Genomic DNA, 25,831 nt, shown 5'->3' with positions numbered 1-25,831 from the left:
TTCAAATTTAAATTTGTCATTTTTATGTGTTCCGGCTTTGGCCTCCTTCTGGATGCTGGTTTCGCCGAAAAGTGCAGCGAGCTCGTGGTTTCCTCCTTCTCCGCCACACACCGTTGAATCTTTTTAGACTGCAGCTTCTTCTGGAGCCCGTAGTAGGCCTGACTTCCGCTGATGATGCGCCGGATGCGCCTTCGAATTTCACGACTCACGTTGTTGTCAGCCGTCAGTAAGGGTACTAGGTAGACGAATTCTCCACCACCTCGAAGGTATCCCCGTCTATCGTAACATTACTACCCAGACGGGTCCGGCCGTGTTCGGTTTCGCCTACCAGCATGTACTTTGTTATTGAGGCATTCACCACCAGTCCGACCTTTGCTGCTTCGCGTTTCAGGCTGATGTACAGATCTGCCACCGTTCCAAATGTTCTGGCGATAATATCCATGTCGTCCGCAGAGCCCACAAATTGACCGGATTTTGTGAAAATCGTTCCCCGACTGTTGAGCCCGGCTCGTCGCATCACATCTTCCAGAGCCATGTTGAAAAGTAGGCATGAGAATCACCTTGTCGCAGTCTCCGGCGAGATTCGAATGAACTGGATAGTTCACCCGAAACCCTTACGCAGTTTTGCACACCGTCCATCGTTGCTTTAATCAGTCTAGTCAGCTTCCCCGGAAAGCCGTTTTCGTCCATGATTCTCCATAGCTTTGCGCAGTCAAGACTGTCGTATGCCGCTTTGAAGTATACGAACATTGAACAGGTGATGTGTTGGGACCTGATATTGACGACATTTTTGGAAGAATTGTCGTACGGTGAAGATCTGGTCCGTTGTCGTCCGGCCGTCAATGAAGCCGGCTTGATACCATCCCACGAACTCATTCGTTTAGGTGACAGACGACGGCAGATGATCTGGGATAGCACATTGTAGGCAGCATTCAAAACAGTGGTTGCTCTGAAGTTCTCACATTCCAAATGGTCGCTTTTGTTGTGAAAGGGGTAGATTACCCCTTCCTTCCACTCTTCCAGTAGCTCTTCGGTTTCCCAGATCCTGACTATTAACGGGTGCAGACAGGTGGCCAACTTTTCTGGACCCATCTTGATGAGTTCAGCTTCGGTACCATCATTACCAGCTCCTTTGTTAGCTTTGAGCTGATGAATGGCATCCTTAACTTCCCTCAGCGTGGGAGTTGGTTCATTTCCATTCTTTTCTTTCCATTCGGTCCTCTAGAAGGAGCCTCATCGAGCTCACCCTCGTCTGGCAACGCGGCCTCGAGATACTGCGCGTACGCTGAGGCGACATCCGGTTGTTTTAGTCGCTCTAGGTTGTATCGTGGCGGTCGCCGGTTCCGTACATTGTTGATGACGGAGAGTTTTGGGCAAAGTTTGACCATCACTTGGTAGTGGTCGGAGTCGATATTGGCGACACAATAGGTCCGGACGTCGATAATGTTGGAGAAGTGCCGTCCGTCAATCACAACGTGGTCGATTTGAGATTCCGCATACTGTGGTGATCTCCAGGTGTAGCGATAAGGGAGGCTGGGTTTAAAAAAGGTGCTACGTATGACCATGTTTTTGGAGGCGGCGAAATCAATGAGCCGTAGGCCGTTTTCGTTCGTCCTTTGGTGGGCGCTGATCTTTCCAATCGTTGGTCTGAATACCGGCTTCGGGTTATTTGGGCGAACACCATTTGGCCGAATGCCGTTTGGCCGAAAAATGAATGATGAACTTAAGTGATCATGCCACTGTTCCCCGCATTAGTATAACCTATGGTTCAAAGAAGGAATAATCTTTGATAAGATATTGGCAGTTTCAGTACTAAATAATCCCTCAATGTCTAAACTAGAAAGAATAGCCTATGTTTAAAAGAAGGAAATATTTCCTCTGATCTTATTGGTAGATAGAATGTCGAAAAATTAGCTTGTTAGCTACAAAGTAACTTTACTTCAACGCCGAGCGTATAGTAGAGCACCATCTTCGTCGATCTTGGGCGATGTTCCTCCAGTTTCCCCGAACGTGTAGATCTTCTTCAACCGCGTGCAGCAAGCGAATTCGCAGCCGACCACGAAGTCGCCTACCTCTACCGGGTTCTCTGCTGAATATTGTTATCGCTATTCTTTCTTCCGACATTCGCACTACGTATCCAGCCCACTGTTGTCTGCCGTTTCACAATATTCGCATCTTCTTACACTTGACTGACTGCTAACGACTGTATTGACGAGTATTTCGCTTGTTTTACGGCTCTTTCAGTCTATATTAAGCAGCTAAAACGCCTTTCGCATCTACTGTCCTACGTTTCGGTGTGTATTTCACCTTCTTCTGGGAATTAGAGGCTGCGTTTTGTTGTCATACACACACAACAACAAAACGCAGCCTCTAATTCCCAGAAGAAGGTGAAATACACACCGAAACGTAGGACAGTAGATGCGAAAGGCGTTTTAGCTGCTTAATATAGACTGAAAGAGCCGTAAAACAAGCGAAATATTCTTACACTTGGTACAACTCGTGATTCATGCATCTGCGCCACACTCCATTTTCTTGTTTCTCACCGAGAATTGTCCGCAGCACTTTGCGCTCAGAAACACCAAAAGCTTTTCGGTCTACCTCCTTTAACGTGCCCTCTTCGTGACCGTAGAGGGCAACCGGATGAATCAGCGTCTTATACAGAGCGAATTTTGTTTGCGTTTGCAAGTTACGGGACCTAAGCTGGCTACGCAATCCGTAAAAGGCCCTATTCGCAGCTGCAATACGCCTTTTCACTTCACGAGAAACGTCGTTATTACATGACACAAGTGTTCCAAGGTAAACAAATTATTCAACAACTTCAAACACTTCCCCATCAATCACTACCTCAGCACTAACACCACTAGGCCTGCTTCTGTCTCTACCCGCTATCATGTACTTCATCTTGGTGCGACCGTGTGATGATAGAGCCATTTCTCTGCACGCCTGACCTCCTAATCGCTCCTTCGAGTGCAATGTTGAACAATAAATTTGAAAGAGCATCCCCCTGCTTCAATCCATCCAAGGTCACAAACGACGTAGACACTTCGTCCGCGATCCGAATAATTGATTTTGATCCATCCAGCTTTTCGCGTATCAGCCTAATCAGTTTCGCCGGAAAACCATGTTCTGACATTATCTGCCAAAGCTCATTTCTTTTAACTGAATCGTACGCTGCTTTAAAATCAATGAACAGATGGTGAGTCTGCAAGTTATATTCCCGAAATTTATCTAGGACTAGCTGTCCCGGCAAACTTTGTCTTGCCAAGCTGTGCTGGTTTGACAACTGTAGGGCTCAAAATAGCACCGCATTCTTAGATTGGTTTCATTTCAATCGGGCTGATTTTCTTCCCAGGTCATAAAAATCAGGATTTTGTAAATTTTCTTACCTCTTTTAGTTCATTTTTGTAACTTTTTTTACATATAAACACAGCCACCATGAATACGAATCTAATCATGCAAGAGTCATCCTGATCGGTTCAGCCATTCGTAAGTTTTGTTGCCTCAAAGGGACTTCAAACTCATTTTTATATATATATAGATAGATATAGATCATCCGCAGGATAAACATTTGATCCGTCGTTGATCGACCCTCACGAAAACCAGCCTGGTATTCGCCAACGAAGCACTCCTCAAGAGATCGCAGTCTGTGGAACACGACACGTGACTGTATCTTATACGCCGAATTTAAAAGGATAATCCCTCTGTAATTGGCACACTCCAGTCTGTGCCCTTTCTTGTAGATTGGGCATATGAGGCCATCCAATCAGCTGGTGGTCAATTCTTCATCCACCCAAATCTTTATAATAACACTAGTTTACAGCATTTTTGAACTCGGTAAGCTAATGACCGTTTTTGGTGTAGAATCATGCTCTGAGTTCGAAAACGTGAAGGAAAAAAATTGCAGTAGAGCGAAAAAAATTTCGACTTTCCATACAAGGTTGATGATTAGAAATCGATTTTTGTTCCATTTTTAAGCAAAGTTGTTCACTTCACACATCTCATTCTTCGTAATTAATGCTCCGAGCTGAATTTTTTACTGTAACTCGCCTACATATGATATGTCAAATAAACGCTGAAAAATAATTTTTAAATTGTTATTTTCTTGTTGAAAAAAATACATTTCTTCATATATTTTTGGAAATTTTGCTAAAATTTAAGGAGATCGTCCCCAAAACTTGTCAATATCTTAAATTTCACCAATCTGACGTAAAACCTGCATTCAGATGATCGAATGGTATTATATTCAGCTTTTAATTTATGAAAAAAGATTTAAAATTTGTTAAACAAAACGCAAGATATTTGAATTTTATTAAATTCCATATTTTAAAAAGTTGTAAAACACAATATTGAGTTAAAACTCAAAAACTGTTCTACTTAAATTTTTTTGAAGTGCGGTTTCGAAATCAGCGCTAAATTGTGCTTCAAAAATTTTGGTCGTTGACAGAAGTTCACGACTTTTGTTTTATTTTGTAAACTAGTGTAATCTGGTGGATTGATTGATGTAGCTTCTCGCTTCCGTGCTTAAGAAGTTTGACCGGGATCTCGTCCTTCCCAGCAGCCTTTCTGTTTTTCAGCTGCTTAAGGGTCTTTTTAACCTCATCCAGTGTTGGTGGTTCCACTGCTTGACCGTCTTCCATTATGTTAATCCTGTTCCTGGGTGCTCCTTCGCTGCTACCATTCAACAAATCTTCGAAGTGCTCCTTCCACCTGGCTGCCTCCATGTTTTTGTCTGTCAGCAAATTTCCTTCCCGGTCATTGCACATGGCAGGCACTGGCGCAGTCTTGTGCCGTGCGCCGTTGATGGTTGCATAAAACCTCCGCATATCGTTCCTGTCCACGCGTCAGCATGCTTCGTGTTGCCGTTTTTTTCTGCGGTGGATTCGTTTCTCTTCTGCTCTTGCCACCCTGTACCGCTCTGTGTTCTGCCGGGTACCGGCCACTAACATTTGACTTCTGGCGGCATTATTTTCGTTCGTCAATCGTTGGCAGTCCTCTGGGTCGGATATTCTTACGTGCGAAGTAGGTACTGCTGATTGCCATCCCTCTAGCAGCAGCGAATGTCACAAGACGCAAACCATTATCGTTTGTAACAGAATGAAGGTTTTCCGTTCCAATGACAGGCCGAAAGAAACTTTCTCTGCCGATCTGCGCAAATCTCCGATGACTATTTTGACATCTTGTTTTGGGCACTCTCCGTAGGCCTTATAAAGGCTCTCATAGAAATCATCCTTCATGTCGTTCGTTGGCGCATAGATGCTGATCAGGCTGAAGTTGAAGAATTTGCCCTTCATCCTCAACACACAGATTCGGACGCTTATCGGCTTCCACCGAATAACTTGCTTCATCGGCTTCCCGATCACTATAAAGCCAACTCCGCGTTCTGTCTTATCGCCGCCGCTGTAGTAGATATGGTACTTTAATAAAGTGTGGGCGATGGGATTCACCGCTCCGAATTTGCCGTCTCCAGTTTTGGGTCAGCGTATCTCCTGGATAGCAGCCACATTAACGCTGACATTCCGCAGTTCACGAGCCAGGAGCCCAACACGTGCGGGTCCATTCAAAATTCTCACGTTCCAAGATCCAACTTTCCAATCGTTGTCCTTTATTCGTTGCCGGGTCTGTTGCCGTTGAATCCATCCGTTTACTCTACTATTGCTTTTCTGGGTGTTTGGAGGTTTTCAGCAGGCTACCTTACCGGGGCCGCTACCTACATTGCAATGAACGGGCTGCCTTCTTAGGTATAGCTGACGCAATACAGCATTTCATACTCAGCCGCTGGATACCAGAACAGACGCTGTTTGAGCCGCACCTTCTTGGTGAACAGACGCTCGGGACTTACCTCCTCAATCTAGCTGAAGTTAGAAGGACAACAGTGCCCAGGCTGCACTACCAGCTAAGCACACAACTTTTAGCTGGCGGTCTTTGTCATCGTTTGACCCGTGGAAGCATCGGACTATCGATAATTTCACGCACTCGGCATTCGAACTATCATAAACGAACTAAAAATCAAATATTAAATCACTTTAAATTCATCATCCGATAGTGGACGAAATAATTTTCCATGTGACATCGAGTACGTTCGTAATTTCTTTCCCCGTCGATCTGTCTGGATGACAATCCTGTCACAGACGATTGACGGCTCGTCACTCACGCCGATAAGCATCCAAGATTTGAGCTCCTTGGCCAGTGTTGCCATAACACCAACCTTCTACTTTCCGGAGAACCTTAGAGCACTGTTGAGCTTGGAGTCCGTCCCCGAACCCTCGGGCGTTGACCAGACGCTCCTAACATGGGGATCAGACGCTGTTGTGAGCCGCTCCTCCTGGAGAACAGACGCTCAAGTTTGCAGAAGCAGACCCCTCCTTCCCTGTCAGCCTACGACCAAAGTTCCCACCGGGGTTGGTTACTCGATCTTACCTAAGACTGCCCGTAGTTTTCAGCCGGTACTACGCGGAGGTAGGGATAAGAGTTGCTGTATTGTGATCTGAATTGCGCAACGTATCCCGCCTTTACCGTGCCAATGGAGGATGGCTGCGGTATATAATTCGTGCACTGCGGTCTCACAATTGCATCTCCAGCGTGGAGCTCCATCGTCGATATTATCAAAAGCCGATAGCAACAGAAATTCGGGAGAGAAAGTGGAGATGGGTCGGCTATATTCTACGCAGGGACGGGAACGAAATCTGAAAACTAGCGTTAGAACCCAGCAGGGCATCGCAGCAGAGGCAGACCCACAGGCTCATGGCGGCGCAGCCTCAACAAGGAAATAAAGGAAGTCGACAGAAATTTGACCTGGCCGCAGATCAAGGCGATGGCTGGCACTCGCCCACGATGGTGGTCTTTCAGTTTGGCCCTCTGCTCCACCATGGGTGCTTAGGACTGAAAGTAAATAAGTAGGATGCGAAACTCGCCGAACGGCTTTGCAGTAGTCGACGAGCATTGATAGGGGACACGCAGCAAACGGGGAGGCCAACTGAGGGCGTCGTTGCAGCGGGTTGGTGAAGCCGAAGTGGGCATTCAATGGCCTTCCGGGATCCTCAATCGTGACCATTGAATTATCAGGGATTTATTTTATTTTTTTAAAGAATTTCAGTTCCAAAGAAAAGATTCCTTCAGAAAATTGCAGAAAAATACAAATCCTAACAGATTTGCATAAGCATTGATCAAGCCGCACAAATTCATATGTTACAGATCTAGACCGCTTTTATGAGGGTTGACTCTTTCCTGTTTTATACATAAGAAGCTGTATTTTTGTCATGAATAAATTGCCTTCTTTGGAACACATTTTTACGATGCACAATAAAATCAATTTCTCGGGCAATGTTGCCTTTTAATGCACTTCATGAAAATTACACTCAACAAAGCCTGATCAAAATCAGCTGTCAAATAAGAGCTTAATGCCGTCACCGTTTTACCATCGCGCGTTTTTCTTCCAAACTCTCGGGAGGTGTTCAAAAGATCATGACTCGAAATAACTAGATAAACTACTAGAGAAACTGCCCGCGGATTCCTCAGCGGGATGGATAGATATCACTTCGTTCGCACTGGAAACAATCCGCCACGCTGAGCGCCACCATTGAAATAATAGCAGAAAAACCCAGATTAATCCACCTAGTGGTGATAGTGCCTTTCTCGAACATGTACTCATGGCCGGGATACGACTAGGAAAGTTTTGCTTCAGAATTTTGGCTTTGCAATCTTTTGGAGAAATCGAAAACACTAGTTTATGATTTTTTCCGACGTTTCGGTCCGTATGGGGCTTTTTCAGGGGTTCAATCGGTCAAAGTTTCCTTGTCAAGATGGCTTTGCTAAACTCAAAAATTTCATACGGAAGTTTTGGTATATATTGAGTCCATTCGGTTTGAAACCGTCGTGATGCGGACAATCTACTACCTATCGGGTGGTCTAGAATTCGGTCCCTGTTTTTGGAATCTTCCAATATTGCTTTGTATAGAAAATATCTGTGCATGGGCCATCATTCCGAAGCATGATCTTTCCGTCGACGTAATCCGAACTGTTCCTGAATCCTGAGAATATTTTATTGAGAAAAGCAATATTCTTAAAAAATTGGGAAACTTATTATTGGAACATTATCCGACGTTATGTTAAACGTATAGACTGAGCTGGAAAATATCAGCATTTTCAGTTGACTGCATGAACACCTTCACTATCGCTGAAGGCCGATTAACATCAAGACGATAATTACAAGCTAGGATATAACTTCTTTCACAATCACAAATGACTTTACGGTCTTCAACAAAGTTTTTTTCTTCACACTTCAGGCAATATTTTATTATTATTGTAACCTATGTATCTGAGTGTCGCGGACTGACTCAATATACTCTCTCATCGGGAGCCAAACATCGGGAGCCAAACATTGGGAGCCAAACATTGAAGATGGAGGTTATGTTAAACCTTGTTGAACCTGTGTGATTGATTGAAGAGTATTGTTATCTAGGTGTTGTGGATATAATCAAAACTGTTGTCACGACATCTCAATTTGCCGCTGTCAAGCCGTTGGAAAGCGAGGAGAAGGATAAAAATTGTTTTGAGCCTATTTTAGCGAATTTTGTAACAACTATCCATCAAAATTTCCATCGCGAATGGAAAATAATAAACTTTGAACACGAGAACAAAATCGGAATAATGGTGGATTGATCATGTTTACCTATGTTTACCATTTCCGAACAGCGTCGCGACGGCATGTTTGACAACCGCGCTGAGAAAGGTGGTTGCAAGAAAATTGAACGCTCGTGCGTGTTTACAAGTTGTGTGCCGGAAGTGTGTAGGTGTGTGTTAGCTAGCTTGAAAAATAAAACCGTTTCTATTCGCACCACCTAGCTATGTATGTAAAATTTGACAAAAAATGCAAGCCCGAGCCCCGGGCCCCCACATTTTAGAGGCCCCACAAAGACCTTTTTTGGTAAAAACACGCCAACTTTTTGTTTCATATTGCTCAAATACTGTTTGAAAACGAAGAAATCTTGTTTAAGTCCTTCGCCAAGGGGCCTCCGCATCCGCTCGGGCCCCGGGCCCCCACAATCCTTAATTCGGGCCTGAGCATCAATATAGTTACAACATATTTCAAGCAATGACGATTTCGTATAGAAACTAATATCTATCTATATATATAAAAATGCAGTGGCATACGTGGGACCGCGCATAACTTGCGAACGGAAGGTCCGATTTTGGTCGTCTTAGTTTTGTTCTGTTAGTTTTCACCCAATGAAGGTTTATGAGGCCTAAAACATGGACAAATTGAGAGTTTTCGAAAATCGATTTTCTATACCTCTTCCACCGGGGACTTGGGCTTGGCTAGAAACTTGAAACGTCAAAAAACGCAGTAGGCAAGACAAAGTTTGCCGGGTACAGCTAGTTATGTATAATATGTGTAGTATGCATCTTTAAATCGTTCTGAAAGAGGATTTGAACTTATTTTTGGAAGAAAATCGATTATAAGGCAATCAGTGTGTTCGCCTTTTGAAAATGAAAAATGGCTGAAAAAAAATTTTGGAACATTTTTTCGCCATATTCGTGTTAACCTTTGAAAGTTTTTGGGAATATTATGTTGTTCTACTCTTTTTGTGGTCTTTCATAGCGTAGTTTGTAAATTCATACTTATAATTCATCACCGTACTGACGTAGGTAAGACTAAAATTACGGTCCCATTCAAATGTTTTGCAGCACATTTGTTTTTTTTTTTTCATGTATTTTGTGTAAGTGTTACACTGTAATTACTTCACAATATATTTTGACAACTTCAATAACGCTGGAAAGGAATGCTCTTTGTTATAAGTTTTGGAAGTGTTCATAAAATACACTGTATACTAAAGCTGAGTACCAGGCCGTGTTCCAATTGGCATGTAATGCCATGAATTGAAAGAAGCACATTTCGTGCATAGAGTGAAATGGTGAACATGAATTAACACGAAATAAATGAACTTCACACTAATAAACTATCCTTCACAATGTGCGAAATTTTGCCCCGCACAGTGCAAACTTTTGCCTCCACTATGGGGCAAAAGTTCGCATTTGAGTACTTGTATTAAAATTTTTATTACTAGAACTACAAAAGGAACGTGAGAAAATCTAGTACTGCGTTTCGAAGGTAACGTGATAGAGATTCGTTTAACGAGAAACAACGACATTATTTTCTTTTTGTTTAATAGTTATTTGATATATAGTGTTAGGTGTGAACTTTTGCCCCGCATTACTCTATGCTACATACGGTGTTTGGTAAAGTTAGGCTCGATCTATATTTGATTCAACCGTTGAAACAAGCACGATGGGTAGTGAGTAGAGTGAGACGTCTGTATATATGTGGCTTTAGTTCAGTCAAAATTATGTTCTCTTACACATATTTATCGCTTGCATTGACTTTGCTCACTTTTGCAGTTCCTGTTCTACCCAATTCTGGTTCTGCATCACTATCGGTAGCCTCCAATGTGGTCTGAGCCTATTTTCTTGCTAATCGTTCCTCAGGTTATTGAAAAAAAAACGCGGTTTGATGTGTCGCATGCATAGATTTGGTTCACTTTTGTATTTGGCCACATTCGGTAGGATACTCGAGAAACCTAATCCTGAACACTATCGGTAGTTTTGAATGCGGTCTGAGCCAATTTTCTTGCTAACCGTTTTTCGGGTTATCTAAAAAGTCACGATTTGATGTATAGCATGTATGGGTTAGGATCACTTTTTCATTTGGCCACTTCCGGCGGGACACCCGGAACCGATTCCGGCACAATACCGATTATCCCTTATATGGTTCGAGACTAGTTTCTTGCTAACTGTCCATCAGGTTTCCTAAAAAGCCATGAATTGATGCGTCTAATGGATGGGTTTGGTTCACATTTGTATTTGAGCACTTCCGGGGTGACAACTGAAACGGTTCTGGAACACTACCGATATTGCCTAATGTGGTCTGAGCCTATTTTCTTGCTAATCGTTCATCAAGTTATCTTATCTATCATCGGTTCCGGAACACTGTCGGTAGTCTTTAAAAAGATCTTAGATGTGGTCTGAGTTTATTTTTTTGCTAATCGTTCATCAAGTAATATAAATTGCCGCTATTTAATGTGCCGCAGGTATGGGTTTGGTTCTCTTCCACATTTGACTACAACCGGCGGAACACCCGGAACCGGTTCCGGAACACTATCGGTTGATCCAAATATGGTCTGAAACTATTTTCTTGCTAAAGGATTACCAGGTTGTCTAAAGATCCGCGATTTGATGCGTCGCATATGAGGATTTGTTTAACTTTTATACTTAACTACTTCCGGCAGGACATCTGGAACGGGTTCTGTAACACTACCGGTTCAAATATGGTCTGAGAATGTTTTCCTGCCTACTGTTTATCAGGTTATCGAAAAAGCCACTGTTTGATGTGTCGCATGCATGGGTTTGGTTCACTTTCATATTTGGCCACTTCCGGCGGAACACCCAGAACCGGTTCCGGAACACTATCGGTTCAGATATGATCTGAGAATGTTTTCCTACCTACTGTTCATCAGGTTATCGAAAAAGTCACTGTTTGATGTGTCGCATGCATGGGTTTGGTTCACTTTCATATTTGGCCACTTCCGGCGGAACACCCGGAACCGGTTCCGGAACACTATCGGTTCAGATATGGTCTGAGAATGTTTTCCTACCTACTGTTTATCAGGTAATCGAAAGAGCCACTATTTGATGTGTCTCATGCATGTGTTTGGTTCACTTTCATATTTGGCCATTTCCGGCGGGACACCCGGAACAGGTTCCGGAACACTATCGGTTCAGATATGATCTGAGAATGTTTTCCTGCCTACTGTTCATCAGGTTATCGAAAAAGTCACTGTTTGATGTGTCGCATGCATGGGTTTGGTTCACTTTCATATTTGGCCACTTTCGGCGGAACACCCGGAACCGGTTCCGGAACACTACCGGTTCAGACATGGTCTGAGACTATTTTCCTGCTTACCATTCATCAGGTTTTTTAAAATGCCGTGGTTTGATGTGTCGCATGCATGGGTTTGCAGCGTTTTTATATCTGGCCCCTTCCTGGGGTGCCGATCCGGAACACCTAAATGGCCATAACTCCGGAACGGCTGGACCGATCTGAACCATTTTCAATAGGAAACAATGGGACTATATACCGCGTCGAATGAACCATCGGTCGTTGAAATCGGTTGATATTTACTATCTAAAAATGAGGTGACCTTTTTGTACACATACACACACACACACGCACATACGCACACACATACATACACACACACACAGACATCATCTCAACTCGTCGAGCTGAGTCGATTGGTATATAAGACTTGACCCCTCCGAGGGCTCTATAAAATTTTCGTTTTTGGAGTGAACATATAGCCTTTCGGTACACCTTGGTGTACGAGAAAGGCAAAAATGACCAACAAAGCACCGCTCGCCACACAGCCTCCCCCTGACACCCCCGCATTCGCAATCGGTACCGTCTGACTGACTGACTGCGATGGTAAAAGTTTTCCGCCCCGGCTGATCGCACTTGCCGGTGGTTAACCACCGCGCTCTCAGTCAGTGGGTTGATGATTGCCCGCGCGCCAACCAGTAGGTAGGTAAGATGAATACAATTTTCTCAAATTGTGCATTACATGATTTTCTGTTTTGCTTCTGTGGTCACAGCTCAGCAGAGCCTCGGATGGAAATAAGGCAGCGATGATGATGACAACGTCGACGATAAATGGTCAGACCGCATGGGGGGCAACGTTGGGGTGGCACTTCGGCGGGGGTCTGAGAGGAGCGGATAAGAAGAGAGCATTGCGCGCCACGGAGTCGGTAGAAAGTGGATGCTAGAAGAAAATTATGACGGAAAACAAACGAGAAAGAAAGAAAATCATTTCACTTTCGTAGAAAAGGTGTTTAGAAGAATGGACGAAGAGTGCGAAAAATAAAAATGACGAAATAGCAATCTTTTCGGTTGTTAGGTGGCACGGGATGAAATTATGCGAAAGTCGGTGCAAAAGAAACAGATTCGGTCACCGAGCCACCCTGTGGGTTCAATGGATTCGTTATCGGAGGAGAGCTTTGGAGGAAAGGATAAGGTGTGCGAAGAAGCGCGAAAATGTACTCTTGTAAACTTAAGGCGAAACTGGATCCATTTCCTCACTTTTTGGTTTTTGATTTTTTATTAAATAACGAAGCAATATTTTCAAAATCGGTTTTCGTGCACATGTAGAGTATGGATCAGGGTATCTTCTGAATTTTTTACGCGAAAGAAAATGTTTTTCATTTTTGCGGAAACCATTTTTGAACAAAATTCACAAAAAAGAAAAACATTTTCTACAGCGTAAAAAATTCAGAAGATACCCTGATCCATACTCTACATGTGCACGAAAACCGATTTAAAAAATATTGCTTCGTTAGTTAATAAAAAATCAAAAACCAAAAAAATGAGGAAATGCTTCCAGTTTTGCCTTAAGTTTCAAATCTTCTTCTCGTTTTATTGGTGTAAGTGTAGCGTCTCCTTTGGGACAAAACCTGCTTCTCAGCTTTGGGTTCTATAATCTTTTCCACAGTTATTAATTGAGAGCTTCTTCTGAAAATGATCGTTATGCTTTTGTATATCATGTGGCTGTAAGAGACAAACATATTGTTAGTGTACGTTCAAATTTTTTTCCAATTCGGTTCACTGGTTTCCTAGATATGACAGTTCAAAAATGAGTTGTCTAAATAATAGTGTTTTACCAGAACGGTTCTAACTTTGCGAAAAATTAATCAATCGAGCCCAAATTTGTACCAATGATGCACATATAATAGGTTGACAAACAGTACAAATTTGAGAGTTTTTGATGCACTCTGTGAAAAGTTATAGCATGTTGAACTTTTTTGTGAAAGAAAAAAAGTTGCCTATCTCAAACATTTTGGCCATCCCCTGTGTTGCGACAGGAATGAAAGGGCGACCACTGATTTTCGTAGACGATTTATTATCGCTTTAAAACTGTAAATATAGTTAATTTTAGTTCAATGTTTCATTATTATTACTAATTGTCTTACTTTTCAGTGTCCCTTATAGTTCTGGACCCTTCTTGCACTGTCCAACTCGGTTTTAGGTTAGTTTTTAGTGCCTAATTAGTTTAGATAATTTTAACATTTAGTATACAGTTTTGCGTGTAATTCAATAGTTTTACCTTCACTAGTTTGTAAGCTGCAAACAACACTAGTCTTAAGCACAAATAAGTAGTTTTAAGGTAGAATAACCCGAGTAGGTGGAAAAATCTGATGAATAGCATATTCAGTTATGAATGATTCAATTACTGAAGAGCAAAAACTGATATTGGTTTGATTGATATAAGAGGTAAAAGAACAGAAATAATAGCAAAATCTTATATGGTGAACTACTCAATAATAGCTCGTTAAGATATTACAAGATCAAAACAATAGCAGACAAGATATGTCACTTTTTTGTAGAAAAAAATAAATAAAAAAATGCCAGCATCCAGCATCGAACCTACGACCTTAGGATTCACAGGCGGTGATGCTTACCACTCAACTGTAGCTTGCTGTTATGAATAGCATGGGAATAAGAGCATGCGGTTCTTCGTTTCCACAGCTCAGAAAGTGGCACATGACATTTCACTAACATTGAGCCATCTCTATGGGTGTATGTGTTCCATTTCGTGCAGAAGAGCTAAACTTGTTCTTATGTAGAAATTTTCAGCTATTTCGACAAGAACAAAAACTGATATCATATCACTTTAAGCTATTCGTGCGATATTCATTAGATTTTTGAATAACTCATCAAAATCACATCGAGCTATGACAGCAAAAAGTGTTCGAATTGAGATATCATTTAGATATTCTCGTCTACCCGGGAATTAACTATAATAAGAAATAGCATGAGTAGCAAATTCACGTTCTGTCTCTGTAGTTTTTCGTTTTGTTTTTACCCCTTTCCCTTGATGTCATATCAATAGTGACGGCTTGTCACTGAAGTGGTTGAACCGTTTGGGGATAGGGTGCCCATCTCGACGGTACCGGTAACAGTCTCCCCCCTGTGCTCCCCTACGAGTCCTGGGGTAGCACCTTGTCCACCTACGTCGAGTACAGCCAACCTAGTCGTTGGTCTTCTGAAGCTTCCTTGGCGAGTTTGTACAAGTGCTTGGCGAATTCGACCATCTGCTCCTTCGAAGATCTGCGTAACCTTGCCTCGTATCCACTCACATCGCCGAGCGCCGTCTGCGACAAGGACAAGGTCGCCAACCTGCAATGGTCTAGTTTCGTTAAACCATTTCGGCTGTCTTCTTATGACTGGTAGATACTCCACCAGAAAGCGTTGCCAAAACTTGTCCAGCTGACTCTGTATTGCTCCCCACGTGTCATGTAGACGCTTTTGTGATTCCTCGATGCCTACACTACTTTGCTTAGCGCCACTAGAGGTCCCCAAAAGGAAGTGATTGGGAGTCAAAGCTTCCGACTCCTCAGAGTCCAACGGCAAGTATGTCAGAGGCCTCGAATTTACTATGCTCTCTGCTTCAACAACCATCGTTTGCAATCCCTCATCGCTCAACTTCCCCTCTGCATAGGCATCTTTCATAGCCGCCTTCACAGACTGTACCAACCTCTCCCAAGCACCTCCCATATGTGGAGCTCCAGGAGGAATGAAGCTCCACTTCGTGTTTGAGTTGGTGAACGTCGTTGCCAATTCCGTGTCGATCTGCTCTCGCAATATGCGTTCCGCCCCCTGGAAGTTCGTTCCGTTGTCGCTGAAGATTTCTATCGGCGATCCTCGGCGACCGATGAAGCGTCGTACACAAGATATGCAAGAGGCCGTTGATAAGCTATACGCTATCTCAAGGTGCACAGCTCGTACGGTGAGGCATGTGAAGAGGGCGATCCACCTTTTCACGTTTGATCGTCCTACTTTTGTTAGGAATGGCCCAAAATAATCCAGGCCAACATAGCTGAACGGACGGACATTCATCGCCAAGCGGGCTGGAGGAAGTGCCGCCATCGGTGGATTGCAAGGACGTGCCTTGCGAATCTTGCACAGCTGACAGCTATATGTGACCTTCTTTACGATTCTACGTAAGCCCGAAATGGCGTAGTGTTGACGTAGCTCGTTGACAATGGTTTCGTTGTTTCCATGCCGGTAGCGGCGATGATAGTCTTCTACCAACAGGTTGACAGCACGGTGCTTCGCAGGCAGAATTATCGGAAACCGGGTATCGTAGGTCACGTTCTCCGCAGCAACAATACGGCTACGCTGCCGCAATAATCCGAGCTCGTCAAGAGCAGGCATCAGCTTTACCAAGTTGCTTTTCCGATCTAGGGGTTGTCCCGTCAATTCGGATTTATTCCTCTCCAGGGTAGCAATCTCGTCCGGGTAACTTTCTCGCTGTACGAGCTTCCAAATCGTCCGTTCTGCACTGAGCAACTCAGCTTGTGAAAGTGGACCACGGAGCCTTTGAGCCGGTTTTGCGATGTTGAAGATGAAACGCAATGCGTAGGCTACGGCGCGTAGCATTCTATTCCATGACGAAAAACGCTCAAAGTCCAGTGTTGGAACGAATGCGAAATGGAACAGTACTGATGGTCTGATGTCTTCGTTTGTAGACTCGATTGGATTGGCTTTTCTGGGCCACGATTCCTCTGAATACCGCCAATGGCACCAGAGGACGAGATCGAACTACCGGACAGCTACGGCATGGCGTTGCGACGACATCAGTGCCTTCAACGGAGGATGGAGCGGCAGCCAGCTCTGAAAGAGAACATAAGCCGGCAGATACAGGAATACATCGACAAAGGCTATGCTCATCGAGCCACTTCGACAGATCTAGAGACGGCAGATGCCAGGAGAATTTGGTTTCTACCGCTAGGAGCCGTCACGAACCCAAATAAACCTGGAAAGGTGCGGCTTATATGGGACGCAGCAGCAAAAGTTTCTGGTGTATCGCTGAACAGTGTCTTGTTGAAAGGACCGGACCAGCTAACATTGTTACCAGCTGTACTGTTTCGCTTCCGGATGTATTCCGTTGCTGTGAGCGGAGATATAGAACAGATGTTCCATCAAGTGGGCATCCGACCTGAGGATAGAAACTCCCTGCGCTTCCTGTGGAGCAAAACTTCTGATGAACCAGTGCAGATCTACCTCATGGACGTCGCTACGTTCGGCGCAACGTGCTCGCCTGCATCGGCGCAGTACGTGAAAAACCTAAATGCCTCGGAACACCAGCAGCAATACCCAAGAGCCGTGGAAGGAATATTGAAGAGCCATTATGTCGACGACTATCTCGACAGCTTTGGCAGCGAAAGCGAAGCGGAAGGTTTCAGCAGAAGTGAGACTAGTACATCGTAACGGCGGTTTTCATCTTCGCAATTGGAGGTCGAACAGCAAAAGGGTTTTGGCAGCACTTGGAGAAACAGCCCAAGAAGACAATAAAAAGCTGTATCTTGAATCGGATGAACAAGTTGAACGCGTGCTCGGGATGCTTTGGTCCTCAAGTACGGACGAGTTAAGCTTCTCCACTTGCTTGAGAGAGGACGTCAGGCAGCTCTTGGATAGCGGTAGTCGTCCGACGAAACGGCAGGTGCTCCGATGCGTAATGTCTTTGTTCGACCCTCTCGGACTTTTGGCATTCTTCGTTATTCACGGGAAGGTTCTTATTCAGGACTTGTGGCGAGCTGGGACAGAATGGGATGAAGCAGTCGGCGACGCAGTATTTGAACACTGGAATCGTTGGACGAAGATGATCGAGTTTGTAGCAGCGGTAAGAATACCGAGATGTTATTTCCTTCGAGCAACAGAACAAACGTACAAAGATGCCCAAATTCACATTTTCGTGGACGCCAGCGAGATAGCGTACTCGTGTGCAGCTTACATCCGAACGGCTGTTGGAGATGGAACGTTTGCCTGTGTTTTGGTCTCTGGTAAATCCAAAGTAGCTCCGCTTAAGCCGATGTCTATTCCGAGATTAGAACTGCAAGGATGTGTCCTCGGTACACGTTTACTGAAATTCGTCCAGGATAATCATCCTATCGTATTCTCCAGGAGGTTCCTCTGGACGGACTCTACGACAGCTAGAGCGTGGATTAGTTCAGACCCGAGGCGCTACAAACCATTCGTAGCCCATAGAGTCGGTGAAATTTTGGAGACTACGAATGTTAATGAATGGCAGTGGGTTCCGTCCAAGCTCAACCCAGCAGATGAGGCAACCAAGTGAGGTCGTGGACCTTACTTCAGTCCGGAAAGCCAATGGTTCAATGGGCCAGAATTTCTGCGGTATTCAGAGGAATCGTGGCCCATTGAACCATTGGCTTTCCGGACTGAAGTAAGGTCCACGACCCCACTTGGTTGCCTCATCTGCTGGGTTGAGCTTGGACGGAACCCACTGCCATTCATTAACATTCGTAGTCTCGTTTCACCGACTCTATGGGCTACGAATGGTTTGTAGCGCCTCGGGTCTGAACTAATCCACGCTCTAGCTGTCGTAGAGTCCGTCCAGAGGAACCTCCTGGAGAATACGATAGGATGATTATCCTGGACGAATTTCAGTAAACGTGTACCGAGGACACATCCTTGCAGTTCTAATCTCGGAATAGACATCGGCTTAAGCGGAGCTACTTTGGATTTACCAGAGACCAAAACACAGGCAAACGTTCCATCTCCAACAGCCGTTCGGATGTAAGCTGCACACGAGTACGCTATCTCGCTGGCGTCCACGAAAATGTGAATTTGGGCATCTTTGTACGTTTGTTCTGTTGCTCGAAGGAAATAACATCTCGGTATTCTTACCGCTGCTACAAACTCGATCATCTTCGTCCAACGATTCCAGTGTTCAAATACTGCATCGCCGACTGCTTCATCCCATTCTGTCCCAGCTCGCCACAAGTCCTGAATAAGAACCTTCCCGTGAATAACGAAGAATGCCAAAAGTCCGAGAGGGTCGAACAAAGACATTACGCATCGGAGCACCTGCCGTTTCGTCGGACGACTACCGCTATCCAAGAGCTGCCTGACGTCCTCTCTCAAGCAAGTGGAGAAGCTTAACTCGTCCGTACTTGAGGACCAAAGCATCCCGAGCACGCGTTCAACTTGTTCATCCGATTCAAGATACAGCTTTTTATTGTCTTCTTGGGCTGTTTCTCCAAGTGCTGCCAAAACCCTTTTGCTGTTCGACCTCCAATTGCGAAGATGAAAACCGCCGTTACGATGTACTAGTCTCACTTCTGCTGAAACCTTCTCCGCTTCGCTTTCGCTGCCAAAGCTGTCGAGATAGTCGTCGACATAATGGCTCTTCAACAGGGGCCTACATCGTCGAAACCAAAACATGACGCTGAAAGCGAGCGCCCATCAGCATCGGACGGACGCCGACGACGGGAACATTCAAAACAACATGCAAGCGCTTCGCTTCATCCACCCTTTTTGTCACTTTCTTCGACGCAACGACGGGTGGCGGCTGATTTTCACACCGACTGGGATTCAATTGAAATTTTCAAATTGTCTAAAATGTATGTTTGCTTAATATTTTTATGGGTAATAAACTAATTCAGTAAAATATGCATAGCATACATTAACATTACACAGATTTGATGGTTGTTACACTCATTAATTGAGTTATAACAGAGAGATTCATTCGATATCGAACGAGCGTGCGTGAGCTTGTGAGTGCGAAACAAAGTGGCATCGGCGACGACGCGGCAGCGTCGGTTCATCGGTGACGATGACAGTCGGACTGAGCGACGACGACGGCGCCTTGTTTCCATTGACGATTGAAAACATTGTTTACAAACTTCGCCTGAAAATTTCAATTGAAATTGAAAATGTAGGGCCCTGCTCTTCAATATTCCTTCCACGGCTCTTGGGTATTGCTGCTGGTGTTCCGAGGCATTTAGGTTTTTCACGTACTGCGCCGATGCAGGCGAGCACGTTGCGCCGAACGTAGCGACGTCCATGAGGTAGATCTGCACTGGTTCATCAGAAGTTTCGCTCCACAGGAAGCGCAGGGAGTTTCTATCCTCAGGTCGGATGCCCACTTGATGGAACATCTGTTCTATATATCCGCTCACAGCAACGGAATACGCCCGGAAGCGAAACAGTACAGCTGGTAACAATGTTAGCTGGTCCGGTCCTTTCAACAAGACACTGTTCAGCGATACACCAGAAACTTTTGCTGCTGCGTCCCATATAAGCCGCACCTTTCCAGGTTTATTTGGGTTCGTGACGGCTCCTAGCGGTAGAAACCAAATTCTCCTGGCATCTGCCGTCTCTAGATCTGTCGAAGTGGCTCGATGAGCATAGCCTTTGTCGATGTATTCCTGTATCTGCCGGCTTATGTTCTCTTTCAGAGCTGGCTGCCGCTCCATCCTCCGTTGAAGGCACTGATGTCGTCGCAACGCCATGCCGTAGCTGTCCGGTAGTTCGATCTCGTCCTCCTTCCACAGTAGGCCTGTTTCGAAGTGGCTACCGATTCGTTTAGTCGTCGTCTCCAGCAATTCCTGAGCACGCCTTTCATCCGGACTGAGCGTAGTTTCCAGCTGCTTCACTCCATTCTCTTCCACCGCAAAGAACTGCTTCACGGTATCGTGTAGCTCATCGTCTCTCGTACATCCGCAAACATGGAAGCAGAATCTTTCGTTGTTTCGAGAACTTTGTCGCCCATAGACACACTATCCCAGTCGCGTCTTAATGGCGACCGGTCCAGTTCCATCTCCTTCATTTATCTTCAGCGGTACAGCAAGCTTCAGGTTGTCCACTCCGATCAAAATTTCCGGTTTCGCATTGCGGTAGCTTTGAATCGGCAGTTGCTTCAAATCGGCAAACTTTTCTGCCGCCTCTTCTAGCTCGAATGTTTGCGTTGGTAGGTTCAAGTTCCTCACGGTATGAGCGTTCACGAGCTTACGAAGTCGCTTCTGCCCAGGTCCGGAAATTGTGAACGATACCAGACGAGAATCCTTTTCTTCACGCGAGGTGTTCCCGGTCCATTTGAGGCAGATTGGTTGCGATTCTCCAGTCAAGCCAAGCTGCGCTACCAGATTTTCTTCGACCAACGTTGATGAAGAGCCCTCGTCCAGGAAGGCAAAGGTGTTAATTTTGCCAGACTTCCCATGAAGCGTGACTGGTATGATCCGGAATAGGATACCCGAATCGAGTAATTGGTGAGTGTGGGTGCTGCCTGCGTGTGTTGTCGGAGTCGTAGACTTTCCATGCAGCAGTGGATGGTGTTTGAATTGACATCCGTTTACATTGCACCGATTGTTTATCCGACAAGATCTTTTTCCGTGACTGTACAAGCATATCTGACACAGGTTCAGTGACCGAATACGTCGCCAGCGATCGTCGACGGAAAGAGCCCTGAACGCTTGGCATTCTCGAAGCTTATGGCCATCTTTATCGCAATGGAGGCACCCGCTCGACTTGTGCTGCGATGACGTCGAAGAGAGTGTTTCGTCAGTCCTGGTTACGTGCGAGTTGATGAACCCTTTCGTCTTCTCTCTGTTCCCGACCTTTCGTGAATCCTGTTCGTAGAGCACCACACTTGAAGCATCTTGCATTACGCCGACCATATACTCGCTGAATGTCTTGAGATCCACCCCCACACGGCCGCGCTTGAAACCTGCCCACATCAGCTTCTGATCTGCGGGCAACTTCCCAATGAGCTCCTGCAGGAGAGTGGGGTTCGAAAAATGCGCTCTTTCATCCGCTGCTTCGATGTGGTCACACAGTTCTTGAACCGCCATCCCGAACTCAATGAGGGCTTCCAACTTGTCTCCTCGAATACTGGGCATCGCTTTCACCTTCTGCAACAAAACGTTGATAAGCAACTCCGGACGACCATATCTCATCCGCAACGTCTCTATCACTTGAGGTACGGCAGTTGGAAAGACTAAACGACTGCGCACACTTTCTAATGCACGTCCTCGCAAGCATCTTTGTAGGCGCACCATGTTTTCTCCGTTTGTATACCCGCATGTTCTTGTCGTGTACTCGAAGTTGGAGATAAATATCGGCCATTCGGCTGGATCACCAGAAAACGTAGGCAGATCTCGTGCTAAAGATTGACGAGAGGTTAGCTGTTGCTGTGTGGGCAGTTCGTCCACTCTTCTGTCCTGCCCGTTCACGTCTGGTACCGTGCCTACAGACGACACTGGCAGAGTACCGACAGGAAGTTGCTGCCTCGAAGGCTGCTGCGTTGGAAACTGTTGTAACAATGGTGCCTGCAGTGGAAACTGTGGCAGCAGATTCGGCTGCTCTGCATACTGCTGGATTGGATACTGTTGAACCGGACGTGCCTGCATTGATGTCCAACTCACTGACTGCTGTTGAAGTGTAGACGGCTGCACTAACGGCGGCGGCATCGACGGCTGCTGCATGGGCGGCAGCTGCTCAGACGGTTGCTGAGCCGAACTCAGCTGCATTGGTCGTTGGATTTGACCATGCGGCACAGATGGCCGTGGCACTGGATGATGACGTTCTACATGCTGCTGCTCAGATGGATGCTGCGTTGAAGATTGTTGCACCGAAGGCTGCTGCACCTGAGAATGGCGAACTTGACACTGCTGCATACGCGGGTGAACCAAATACTCCTGTGCTGAAGGCTGTTGCACTGAAGGCTGTTGCACTGACGGCGGCTGCACTGACGGCTGCTGCACTGATGGCTTCTGCACTGATGGCTGCTGCACTGATGGCTGCTGCGCTGATGGCTGCTGCACTGGTGGCTGCTGCGCTGGATGCTGATGCTCTACGTGCCGCTGCATCGACGGTTGCTGCACCGAATGCTGATGCACTGGGTTCTGACGATCTACAATCTGCTGCACCAACGGCTGCTGCATGATTGACTGCTGCACAGAGAACTGCTGCACTAACGGCGGCTGCTGCACTGGAGGCTGTTTCTCTATGTACTGCTGCACCGGTGGCTCCTGCATCGCGGATTGCTGTCCCGTACGTGACTGCAACAACGGCTCCTGCGCTGGTGGCTGCTGCACTGGATGCTGACTCTCTGCATGCTGCTGCACTGGAGGCTGCTGCATAGCTGATTGCTGCACTGTTGGCTGCTGCACTGGGGGCGGAAGCACTAACTCTTGTTGCACTGGGGGTTGGCACCCGAAAGCATACTGTCGTAGGTGTGGTACTTGGGTTATTGCAGGGGGAAAAGGAGTGTGTTGGGTAACAGTCGGTTGCTCGTTATTTATTGCATTAGAGCGCGCGTGGGCTATACGCTGCTGCTCTTGAGGGGGAATTTGCATGATTGGATGTGATTTCGGTTGAGAGATATTGTTTATTTCGATTTGGTTTTCGGAGGCATGACACTTACCTTGAAGGAACTCGTTCGGCCCGTGCTTTGGGATAGCACCTAGCGGTTTGGCTACCGGTTGTACGAGCTCGTCGTTACTGCCTACCGTTGTTCCTATGTTGTCGGTTTGGGCCGCTGGCATCGACACCGTCGTTAAACGGTACACAGTAGAATGCATTCCTTCTATCTCTTCTCTGCATAGCTGCAGCTGTTGCTGCAGATCCGCCAATTGAGGCGATGTTGGCTCCGACTGCAGTAAGCAGCGCTCCAGTCTCACACGTAATTCACGGATAAGATCCTTGGCATTGTGTTGACTGATTACCTCCGGCAGTGGTTGAAGATCGCTAAAGTCTCCCGTGGCCTCGAAAGCAGGGATTGTCCGATCGCGAAGAGGGGAGCTGTGCAGTTGAATGTCCAAATTATCTGCCGCCGCTGCGGCATTCGAGTTCCCCTGACGTGGATGAGTGTCGTGCTGCTGAACCACTGAAGCTGCTGGCTGGCGATTTCCCTCAGCCGCGCTCGTTGTCTGGTCCGCGCTGCTCTCGATCCAATCTTGGACTCTCCTTCGGCTATCCGTTCGACTCACCTGGCTTCTTCTCTCTACTTCGGCGGCAATCGAAGCTTCCAGCAATTCTCGTTGCTTCTCGAGGAATTTCTTTTCCAGCTCAACCTCTGTGCGCCGTTTCTGCAGCTCTTGGCGTTCGCGCAGACGTGCCATACTCTCCGCTAGTTGCGAAGACGATCGACTCGTGACACTGGCTCTGGAGGAAGCGCGGGAGGTGCGTTTACAGCGGGTGCACATCCACGAACGATCGGTAATTGATCCCGTAACGCCGGCACAACTGAAATGCCACCATGCATCACAGACGTCGCATTGGACCAGGTTGTCCGCTTCGTCCGGCCGGTCACATCCACCGCATCCATACTTGTTGCTAGTGGCGGGATGATGACTCATCTCGGGTGAAAATTTTAAAGAAGTGTTGCGACAGGAATGAAAGGGCGACCACTGATTTTCGTAGACGATTTATTATCGCTTTAAAACTGTAAAAATAGTTAATTTTAGTTCAATGTTTCATTATTATTACTAATTGTCTTACTTTTCAGTGTCCCTTATAGTTCTGGACGCTTCTTGCACTGTCCAACTCGGTTTTAGGTTAGTTTTTAGTGCCTAATTAGTTTAGATAATTTTAACATTTAGTATACAGTTTTGCGTGTAATTCAATAGTTTTACCTTCACTAGTTTGTAAGCTGCAAACAACACTAGTCTTAAGCACAAATAAGTAGTTTTAAGGTAGAATAATTAACTATAATAAGAAATAGCATGAGTAGCAAATTCACGTTCTGTCTCTGTAGTTTTTCGTTTTGTTTTTACCCCTTTCCCTTGATGTCATATCAATAGTGACGGCTTGTCACTGAAGTGGTTGAACCGTTTGGGGATAGGGTGCCCATCTCGACGGTACCGGTAACACCCTGTATATAAATTTTCACATTTTTGTGGAAAAAAGTGTACAAGGGTGAGCGGGGAAGGTCTGATCTATGTGGTTTTCAAGGTACCCTACATACCTTGAAAACTTCATCGAAATTGGTTGAGTGTTAGAGGTGATTTCGTTAAAACAAGACAATCCGAGTATTACCGGGCTATTTTTTAGTACCGAAATACCAAACCTTGGTACCGATACTCTCGGTACTGGGTAATATTCATTAAAAAGCATAATGACGAGGTCTTAAATGAACAAGTTAGTTTACTCTGAAGAAGGCACTAACCCCGAGACGAAACGTTGTGTTGGTGTTTCTTTTCCCTTGTACTGTTTTTGTTTGAAATGACTCATAGACTGCCGGAGCTACAACTTTGCAAGACAGTCCAGTACTTGGTCCAATACAACAAATACCTTACTTTCATTACTGGTCACACTAAGTCCTGAGTGGCCTCTGCTATACACAGTAGCCGTCTACATTCTACTAGGTCCATGGCTCTTTGTCTCCAGTTCGGCACTCAGCGAAGGGTCCGCAGATCGTCCTCCACCTGATCGACCCATCTAGCTCGGTTTGATGACTCTCCATTTTGGATGAGAACCATTTTAGTCGGGTTGCTATCCGATATCCTGATGTCGTGACCCACCCACCGTAACCTCCCGATTTTCCCGGTGTGGACGATGATTGGTTCTCTCAGCAGCTCGCCTACTCCAAGTCCCGTCTTCCATCTGCACTCCGCCGTAGAATGTACGAAACACCTTCCGTTCGAAAACTCAAAGGGCGCGTTGGTCCTCTGCACGTAGGGACCATGCTTCGTGCCCATCAAGGACTGCCGGTCTAATCAGCGTTTTGTACATTGTTAACTTCGTGTGACGGCGGCGAACTTTATTTGATCGTAGAGTTCTGCGGAGTCCAAAGTAAGCACGATTTCCTGCCACAATTCGTCTCTGAATTTCTCGTTGAATTTGTCGTTGTCGGCGGCCACCAGTGAGCCCAAGTACACGAATTCTTCAACCGCCTCGATTTCATCACCGTCGATATAAATTCGGGGTGGCGGGCGCGGTGATTCCTCCCTGGAGCCCTTTGCCATCGTGTTCTTTTCCTTC

General features: G+C 45.7%; 2 protein-coding genes across 9 annotated transcripts in view; one reads left to right on the top strand and one right to left on the bottom strand.

Moving 5' to 3' along the window:
- LOC109420024 (mucin-2-like) overlaps positions 1–25,831 on the top strand; it is a 196,616-nt gene that overhangs the window by 135,744 nt on the left and 35,041 nt on the right. The gene's annotated exons all lie outside the window — the stretch shown is intronic.
- Positions 20,062–25,077, bottom strand: LOC134287725 (uncharacterized). 2 transcript variants are annotated; one of them, XM_062850360.1, is made up of 3 exons: positions 24,484–25,077; positions 24,350–24,420; positions 20,062–24,293 (listed from the first exon to the last, which is right to left on the bottom strand). In XM_062850360.1, exon 3 carries the CDS (start codon positions 24,205–24,207, stop codon positions 20,629–20,631), a length of 3,579 nt encoding a protein of 1,192 aa, XP_062706344.1. In that variant the 5' UTR covers positions 24,208–24,293; positions 24,350–24,420; positions 24,484–25,077; the 3' UTR covers positions 20,062–20,628. The 2 variants fall into 2 exon arrangements, with proteins under 2 accessions (XP_062706344.1, XP_062706342.1); XM_062850358.1 differs by having other exon boundaries at positions 24,350–25,077.

This window comes from Aedes albopictus, chromosome 2 (assembly GCF_035046485.1).
Source record: "Aedes albopictus strain Foshan chromosome 2, AalbF5, whole genome shotgun sequence".
NCBI lineage: Eukaryota > Metazoa > Arthropoda > Insecta > Diptera > Culicidae > Aedes > Aedes albopictus.
Note: the sequence above shows the minus strand (reverse complement) of the source record. Positions and strands in the feature narration are given on the sequence as shown.